At 36.0% G+C, this 9,717-nt stretch overlaps 1 protein-coding gene across 1 annotated transcript; it reads right to left on the reverse strand.

The window, feature by feature from the left end:
- Window positions 1-2,827: 2,827 nt before the first annotated feature.
- On the reverse strand, window positions 2,828-8,513 carry xit (ALG6/ALG8 family glucosyltransferase xit). The gene is made up of 8 exons (XM_034969877.2): window positions 8,271-8,513; window positions 7,922-8,194; window positions 7,036-7,183; window positions 6,227-6,469; window positions 4,827-4,932; window positions 4,272-4,470; window positions 3,989-4,075; window positions 2,828-3,400 (listed from the first exon to the last, which is right to left on the reverse strand). Exons 1-8 carry the CDS (start codon window positions 8,327-8,329, stop codon window positions 2,923-2,925), a joined length of 1,593 nt encoding a protein of 530 aa, XP_034825768.1. The 5' UTR covers window positions 8,330-8,513; the 3' UTR covers window positions 2,828-2,922.
- Window positions 8,514-9,717: the final 1,204 nt, after the last annotated feature.

Genomic DNA, 9,717 nt, shown 5'->3' on the forward strand with positions numbered 1-9,717 from the left:
CAGACAGGCAGACACACTTTCGCATTTTAATATAGTATTTGAGTTTTCGGTTACAAACTACGAAAAACGTGTTTTAGGATTTTTGGAAAATTTGCCCATAAGGGTGGTAAAATAGGAGATGTAAGTTTGTATGGGAAAGTTTTAATTATTGATATTATAATTGACTTGAAATTTGGAAAGTAGGTTTTTTCTTGAGGTTAGGTGTGAGCTAAGAAAGGACTATTAGAAAATCCCCCCCCCCCCCTAAAGGAGTGAAATGGGGGTTGGAAGGTTATATGTGTTATTCAGTGCTGTTTAGAGTGCGTGTCCTGATGTTATAATGTTTGTTTCTGAAAAAAAATGCCATTTGTTTCCTGTAGGCCACGCGGGCGAAGCCGCGGGCAGAAGCTAGTATTAGTATAGAATAGATACCTACCTACTTGATGGGAAACGGTGTTCGTCGAGCATGTTTTATTAAAGGATAACATTAAAAAGGACGAGTGTGTCAGGTGTGGTAATTCATTGGATTGAAGAGCACAAGCGATTGCACACAGGGCTGGGACGCGGAGGCTTTGATCGTGTGCGCTCTGCCGTATGATCATGGCTCTTCACATAGCGATGCCTCATTTTATATTTATGGAGGTAAGGACGGAGTTATTAGCAACCCATTTATAGGTTATTATCTGTGGGTATTTATCTACCGAGATATTTAGTTATAAAACCTTTTTATTAGTGTTATTCAGGGGTTAAAAGTAGGTACCTACATTCAACTCGCGTAAAATGTCTTCGTAACCATAGGAAATAAGTAGGTATATTATGAATTGGAAAAATATTAAATAAGTCCTTTTCAAGATGGTACCAACTTATTCTTTATTTATTTGCATTCATGTCTTACATCATAACATATATAATATAACTATATTACAACATGAAGCCCCTTATCTATTAGGTCAAAATACCTTGATACTCACTTTCCTTTTCGGGAGATACCTACACCTGATACTGGCTTTTTTTACCCGACTACGGCAAAGCGAAAAGGACGGGTTATGATTTGATTTATGACGGGTCATCAGTCGGGTCATATTATTAATTGTAATTTCAGATTTCAGTTTTACAGCCCGACTGCTCGTAAGTAATAGTTTCTGAATAAAACAAAGTATTTTACAGACACAAACAGACAGTGGAGACCAATGTGAATTCTAGGAAGCTTGCGTTTTCTTTTTAAATTCGGAATCCTGAAAATTACGTTAAGTAGGTAAAAGTTAAATTTCCTTTTGTATCTAGTTAAATTCAAATTACAATCAAACTAGCATGCTCCATTACAACAAACAAGCTAGATCGGTACTACCGGCGTTTGTATTTTCATCAAACAGTTAATAAAACGCTGAATCACGAAATTGAATGAGCAACTCTTTCCGCGCCGTTTCATTTTTATTTTCAAACTTCCAGTCCGATGGGTCGAACGATTGAACCTAATACGAATATATTTTAAATCATATGTTATTTACAAGAATAAATACAAAAACGTATCCGAAAAAGCACCTACCTACACTAGGTACCTACCTACATCTACAGACTTATATATTTTTTATAAGATTTTTAACATTTTTCTGATTCAACATTTATTTAAATTATTGAATAGATCAGTACCAGGGTTGTTGCGGATGCCAATATTTTACCATCCGCGGATGTGGATTATTATAAGTTCACATCCGCGGATGTCTGAATTAATGCGAATGTTCCGCATTTTCGGATGCGGATGCGAATATCCGTAACACCCTTGTTGGGTACACTTGTACACTTTTTGATTGGTCAGTTAACGAACGAAGATCAAACACGCGCGAAGCACGCACCCCGCACTCTGGCCCCGCCCACTTTCTTTGCAGGTCGTTTCTTGTTGCAACTATGAATCCGCATCCGTAAAAGCTCCGCATTAATTGCGGATGTCTGAATCAATGCAGATGTTCAATGCGGATACGAATGCGAGTATCCGTAACACCCGTGATCAGTATATCTAGCTTTATAATTAAGTATACTTATTCTAATTTAATTATTATTCCTGTTTGCTATAAAATAATTTAGAGGTGGAGCAAAAAGAAAAGACAAAATTCCTACGTATAAATAGGTCCTACCTACTAATACTTAACTAGGTTCTAAACCAATGTAATTTTACACGGTGTGGCGTCGTCTTAATGCTTCAATGAATATTCATATCGTGATCGATTCTCGCTTCTCTTTATTTTCTGTAAACACGTGTACGTGTCCCGTCAAGCCTCTCGTGTCTTTCGTAAATACGCCTTTACTCTAACTTTACCTACCATATCACTCTAGTCATCACACTTCTCTATTTTCCGGGTTCCGTACCTCAAAAAGAAAAAGGAACCCTTATAGGATCACTTTGTTGTTTGTCTGTCTGTCAAGACACCTACAGGGTACTCCCGTTGACCTAGAATCATGAAATTTGGGAGATAGTCGTAGGTAGGGAAGCAGCAGACGTTAAGGGAAAAAATTGTGTAAGACTACTATACTAAGTGGGGTATCATATGAAGGGGCTTTATCTCTAAATTCTAAAACAGACTTTTAATTCATTTTGATGTATAAGTTTTTGATTTTTTTTTTAATGTTGAAAAAATACGACTGTAGTACGGAACACCCGGTGCGCGAGTTTGACTTGTACTTGGCCGGTTTTTTTTATTCTAGCCACAGGATATTATAATAGTAGATACCTACTACGGCCTAGCCTAATAAGTAAATATATGTACTAAGTAAGTACACAGTAGTGATAGCCTAGTGTAGCCTAGGTATTTCAAATTCAGGTCCTGGGTTACTGTGAAGAGTAAACACTAAAAACATTCAAATAATCATATATTTTCTTTGACAATTAAAAAAAACTATTTTACATTTAAATTACCTAAGATCCACATATTAATAACAATATGTCACTTACGTATCTTTTTTTTCATAAACTGACTTAGTGTTAGTACTTGTAGTTAATGTAGGAACACTGCTTAAATTAAATGTAAGAAAATATATATACTGGCGTACCCAAAAGTAAAACACGCCTAGGGCGCAATAGACAGAGGTCATCATAAGTGGTAGGAATGGCAGTGTCTTGTCTAAGCCCAAGAATGAATGTAGCATGTTTTCATAGATACACAGACCTATTAAGCCGTACAGATACAAAGTCTGAGACGCCTTTAGTTTAGGTAGAACTAAGAATCCACGTTTTCTACTCGTTTTCGTTTTGGGTTCATACAAACCAGGGAGGTAACTGAACACGAGGGATAGGTGCGTTAGTAATATAAATATCTTGATCGGTAACAAGTTCTTTGGGTAGAGCAGCGGAAACAGCGAGTAGTGGCCGACTATACTCATGAACATGTACAGCCTGGCATCCGTGATGCCGAGAACTGAGAGAAAGCTGAAATATAAAGGAATACATTACTATTTACTCGATTAGGGGAAGGTATGGTATATACCCTATCCTCAGAAAGAAGTTAGTATAGTGCTTTCTCTGTTACATAATCCCATACAAATAATAGAGGCAAAAATCTCAGTGGGCGTTAACCATTTTGAGCCACCAACCAATCATAAACACGTTTTCAAAAACATTCGAAATTCAAATGGTAAATCTCGTACTAAGCGCACATTTGTGTGTTGTTGGTTCATTGGTTCCTCATAATTTCAAACTACCCATCACTGCCCTATATTATTAATGCAAAAGTATGTTTCTTTGTTCTTTAATCACGCCGCAACGAGGCAACTAGTTCGACGTGAATTTTCTCATGGATATAGTAGGCATAGCTGTTTAGGACTTGATGACACAGGCTACTATTATCTCGGAAAATAAGCTTCCACAGGATTAAAAAAATTATAATATGTACCCGCGAATAAATTCACGGATATCAGCTAGTCATATAGATTTTAGTAAATTCCGTTGGTTTTGTCTGTTTGTCAATTTTTATTGCGATTGCGATGGTAATGGTGATAATGATTGCGATTGTATTACCTGAGAGGGATCAAAATCATCAGTATTGCCTTCTCGTGGACATGCCATCCAAACATAAACGCGCAGGTTGCGCACAATGTTAAGCATCTAAAACAAAGAAAAGAAAATAGGTTTTGACGCTAATTCAGTTGTACACAATCTTTGAGCTATTAATTGACAATTCTAAAAAAGGTCAAAAAGGCCAAAGTCGCAGGCATCAGCTAGTAATTAATAATAAAAAAAGTAATTATGATCATTTTAAGAAAAATAGCATTTAGTTCTTAGAAATATCATAGCACATTACCTCAAGAAACTGCCACCTCTGTATCTTCTATCGGCCCCCAGATACCACAGTTTAACGAGCGCGGGTGCCATGGCTGCAGCAGTGAGCACGAAGGTGACGGTCGGCGTGATGGTGGGCAGCACTGCATGCCGGTACTCCTGCACCAGGCCTCCCGTCATAGCTGCCTCCTGGGCTACCACTGGGATACCCAATTTAACAGCTGCAAACATTCACTTATATATTACTAGGCTCATAGCATGTTTACTCAAAGTATGTTTCACTCCATCACCGAAATATCTTCAGATGTGGACTACAATACACAATTGCAAGGACATGGGTTTATTTTTAGCAATGGGAAGGCGAGCGGTTCATATCGCATATGCACGTTGTACCATCAAGATTTGTTTGTTTCAGCCGATCATTAGAGAATTAATCTTGTTGTTCCTTGGGCTTCATAGCATCGGCGGTAGCCTAATATTCAGGGGGGCCATTACGTGACTAACTTAATATACTTAATAATAAATATCTTAAGTAATATATCTTAAGTAGGAAAAGATATTATTCAGATAAACTTACAAACATGTTGCAGGATTTTGTCTGCAAAATTATACAATGCCCAAAAATTCGGGGCCCAGTATGCGTGGCATAAACCTCGTTTGAATGGAAAAAGTCTTGAAAAAACCTAAAAGTAATACATTGATACCTTACAGCCGAAATAAAATTAACCATCAATCCTATCTGTAATCTGTAGATAGGTTACTTGTCCGTTTTCAATATTCAATTTATCTGTAATCTGTAAATAAGTTACTACTTTGTTATTTGTCAAAAATACCATATACTCCGTACAAAATGACGCCTCACGCGCCATTTTAACTCTATGGGTCAACTGTAATGTCAAAAGTACGGTTCACCTCTGCAATAAGGACTAAAATCGTTCTTTTGACATGAAATTTAACACAAAGTTAAAATGGCGCGTGAGGAGTTATATTTTTGACAAATAACAAAGTAGTGTCCGTTTTCAACATTTAATCTATCTGTAATCTGGAGATAAGTTACTTAGCAATGTTGTCATTTGTCTTTATTGACAATTAATAATATGCCTATGTAGCTTATCGACAGATTGCCTTGGACGAATTAATTCGTCCAAGCAGATTACGGATAGATTGATTATATTTATTAATCACGGCGGTTAATTGTTAAATATCATCTACCAATATACTGCTCATGTAATACCACTTATGTCTGTAAGAAGACAAAATTTTCTTATCTAACTAATAAGGTTGTAAGGGTCCAGATTATTCAGAGTGAAAGAATAATAATATGTAACTTTTTCGAATATAGCTGTAAGGTAGTATCTGCGTGGATTTAGGTTTTTTTTAACACAGTGGGCACTCATTATTCCCTGGGATAAAATGTAGCCTATGTGTTAATTCAGATTATAGGCTATCTTCATTCAGTCATTGTGGTGTGAAGGAGTAACAAACATCCAAACTTTCACATTTATAATATTAAGTAATATAATAGCCTCAATAGCTCAACTGGTAAAGGAGTAGACTGAAAAGCGAAAGGTCGATGGTTCAAACCCCGCCCGTTGCACTATTGTCGTACCTACTCCTAGCACAAGCTTTAAGCTTAGTTGGAGAGGAAAGGGGAATATTAGTCATTTAACAGGGCTAATATTCTTAAAATAAAAAAAATTAAGTTCAATCCATTTAGTAGTCTTCCAGTATGGCCTTGTAAGAATTTGAATGTATGACGACTTCTTTGATTCCCACTGTAATATTATATTTGATTTGAGACTTGCAAGTTTGGATCCAATTCTAGTTTATTAATACATACTAATATTATAAAATAATGTGAATGTATGTATGTCTGCTTGCTTTTCGCAGCACATCTGTTTAACTGATTTTGACGAACTTACTGTCGTTATTTCAAACCTGATAAATTAATATTGATTGTTGAAGGAAGTTAATCACCTGTGGCAATTGGTCTATAAAGGGTCCAAATGACAAACAAAATACAAAGATTACTGTGGCAGCCAATTTGAACAAGTTAGTCACTGAGAATGAATACCATGGTGTATGGACCCCATCAGTGGAGGATACAGTGAAACAGTAGGCTCTCAATAGGTGCACTACATACACAGGTGCCATGTACAAGTATATATGCTTGAAATTCAACAGCACTGCAAACCAAAATGCGGAATATAGGAAGTTATTCTGAAAGAAAACAAACATATAGTTAATTAAGTTGTTTTAATAGTTAAAGGTAAGGTATTGTATTAATAGTTCTGTTGTACATAATCTGTGAACTCAACTAAGAATGACAGATCTAAATGTATTGCTATCCCTTTCATACAATTTTTAAAAACCCAAAATCAACGTGTCTGTCTGTCTGCCTTGTCCTCTCCTCTTCACTAGAGAATTCGTCCATCTGTACCCTTGGATGCTACGATGAATCGTTGATAACGATTGACAAAGTCTTGTAGCAATCGATCTGTACGATTGACCATTTCTTCTCATTTCATCTGCCCTAATGAATTCTTATAGCGTTAAATCAGGCATACTTAGATGCTCGTAAGTGATTAATATGCGAGAAAACACAAAAGCTTCAATGAAATTTACGAACTTTACAAAAAGAGAAAATGAACGTCAAAGCAGTCGATCGATAGAGATGTATGGATGAAAAATTAAAACAAATGAATGAAAAAAAATCCGCAAATTATGCCAGTGTGTGTATAATTTTGGGCTAAAAAATTCAAATCTTATTACTTGATCATACTTACTGATAGCATATTTGATATAGATAACAACAAAATGCCAAATAAGAATCCATTATATTGAAAATGGATGTGGTCAACCATAATAAGTCCAGGGTTTGTGATAAGAAGAAGGAACACAAGAAGATTCCCATTTGCTATATTTTTTGTACATCTGAAACAATATCAGTCAGTATCTAGGCATTATGAATTTACTAAAATATCATCGTCATCATTTATCATAATCATCAAGTACTACAGGCCTTGGCTTGGTCAAGCAAACTTACTGGAATACACACAACTACTTAACTATAGTACGACTGCTTAAAATGAATTTGGGCTATTTAAAAAACCGGCCAAGTGCGAGCCGGACTTCGTGCGGAGTCGCATGAAGGGTAATCTTTAAAAACAAGCAAATAATCACGTTTGTATGGGAGGCCTCTAATTCAAATTTATTGTTTTTTAGTATTTGTTCATTTGTCATTGTCATTTTAACTGTCTATCATGGTTCATGAGATACAGCCTGGTGACAGACAGACAGACAGTCTTAGTAATAGGGTCCCATTTTAGCCTTTGGGTGCAAAATCGTAAAAACAATATGACAGCCCAGTTTCACCAAGGGAATTTAGAAAAATCTAGCTTTATTCCTTGTCCATGGTATAAAGGAAGCCTCTGTGAAGGATTCAGCTTTCCAGATTTGGGCTGGGTGTTGATGAGTCAGTCAGTCAGGACTTTTCTTTTATACATTTAGTTAATAAATTAGTACCTATTCTTTGTGCATGCATTTTCAATATTTATGTTTTAGCTTTTAAGTTTTGGTACAAAATAAATAAATAATTACTTTTGTGTTCTAACTTCTACTTAACAGACCCATATCTAATTTTATCAAATCTAGCACTATTTTAGCACTAACCTGAATGCGCCATATATGTATACAAAATCCAGAACAATCACAGACAATCTTTGGAAAAGGACAGTCATATCTGAAGCATAATTCAGATTTTCTATTTTCACCATCTCTGGGTCAAATATTTTTCCTACATGAGAGAGGGCAAACTCCAACCACGCAAAAAACGGAGGATAATCCAGTGTCCACTTAGATGTGGTATCATGATACCATTGGTCCAGGGTTAGATTGTGCGTTACTGCAAGCCAATTTCTGTGAACTTCGAAGTCGGTTGAACGGCTAGAAACAAACGACCATAACAGAGACTAGGTATATAAACAACATCGCTATAAGTACCTATTAATAGTTTACTTACTAGAGCGGCATAAAAAAGACCTTTACAGCGGTTACAATTAAAATTATTTCGAGTAACATTGTGATAAGGTTATTTTGTGCAGAGTTACAACTCAAGATTCATGTTAGAAACCTTGCGATATTGCAAATAGTTTTATATTTACAAAAAATGTTACACATCTATACTTATAATCATCTAATTATATTTAAATAATTAAAAAGCCGAATGTAAACAATACATGGTAAACTCAGCAGTCAGCGGACACCACAGACCACAGAGTACCTACATTATATATACTGGTATAGAGACGTCAGCTAATCTTTCGTAGTGGCGCCATCTGTTTCTAATTGCAGTAACTATTGTATGTAATTTATTTTTAATTTTTTTCGGCCTTGGATACTAGTTTTTTAAGGTCAACTATATAGCTATACGTATAACAGGTATAACACGTGTGCAGGTTTGATTCATATACCTATTATTTTTATAGGTAGTGACTTCAAAGAAAATACGAATCAAAAATTATAATCCCGCTTAGGTACACGTCGCAATATGGCAGAAATTCAGTCTTATTCTTAGTTCGGCCGCATTATTTATTATTTTATACATTGAAAGAAGTACTTTCAGTAGGTACTAAAAGTTGAGGTAGTAAAACAAAACCCGTAATTTATTATTTAAAACTAAATTTTCTTTTTTTCTTTACACATGATTTTTGTACCGCATTCTCTATAGGTATTCGGTTATGTTGAATTTAGCATGAATTTATAAGTGAATATCCCAGCAGTACACTTGAATGGATGGATCACGGATGCAGTAACACTGCGTAAACAAAAATGTGGCACAAACATGGATGTCAAGGTTACTATACAAGGTTGCTATAGTGCCCTTATTATAAATGCGAAAGTGTGTTTGTTTGTTGGTTTGTCCTCCAATCAAGTCGCAACGTGCAACGGATTGACGTGATTTTTTGCATGGGTATACATATAGTCTATGGGTATAGATATAGACCTAGAGAGTGAAATAGGCTACTTTTTATCCCGGAAAATCAAAGAATTCCCTCAGTGTTTATAAAAACCTAATTCCACGCGGATGAAGTCGCGGGCTTCAGCTAGTAGCAAAGGAGTAATAGTGTCCTGTGGCTAGTAGCACCTAGTAGTAAATAAAACTTTTTGAGTCGTAGAGATCTTCTTCTTCTTCTTAATTTGCTTTATGGGAAGTCGTAGAGATACCAGACTACAGTGCGACAAGCTTAGCGACAAGGCTCTCTTGCCACGTCTTGATTGACATTGACAGGGGGGCGCTATTGGAGAAAAAGGCTTAGAATATTCAAACAAGAACAAAGGGGACACTTGACGGCACCGTTAGTTCCGATTTCGCCACGCGCCAAGATAGCCTTGTCGCACCGTAATTTATTTTTTGATAAAACGCCATCTAGTTCTAATTGCACAAACTAAAATTATGGAGATTTTTA

This window comes from Maniola hyperantus, chromosome 6 (genome assembly GCF_902806685.2).
Source record: "Maniola hyperantus chromosome 6, iAphHyp1.2, whole genome shotgun sequence".
Taxonomy (NCBI): Eukaryota; Metazoa; Arthropoda; class Insecta; order Lepidoptera; family Nymphalidae; genus Maniola; species Maniola hyperantus.

Excerpts from the sequence above, each read along its gene's own strand:
- xit (XM_034969877.2), bottom strand. The coding sequence starts at position 8,329 with ATGTTACTCGAAATAATTTTAATTGTAACCGCTGTAAAGGTCTTTTTT. Across the intron at positions 8,195-8,270 it reads GTCTTTTTTATGCCGCTCTA|CCGTTCAACCGACTTCGAAG; the intron begins GTAAGTAAACTA and ends GTTTGTTTCTAG. Across the intron at positions 7,184-7,921 it reads TACATATATGGCGCATTCAG|ATGTACAAAAAATATAGCAA; the intron begins GTTAGTGCTAAA and ends ATATTGTTTCAG.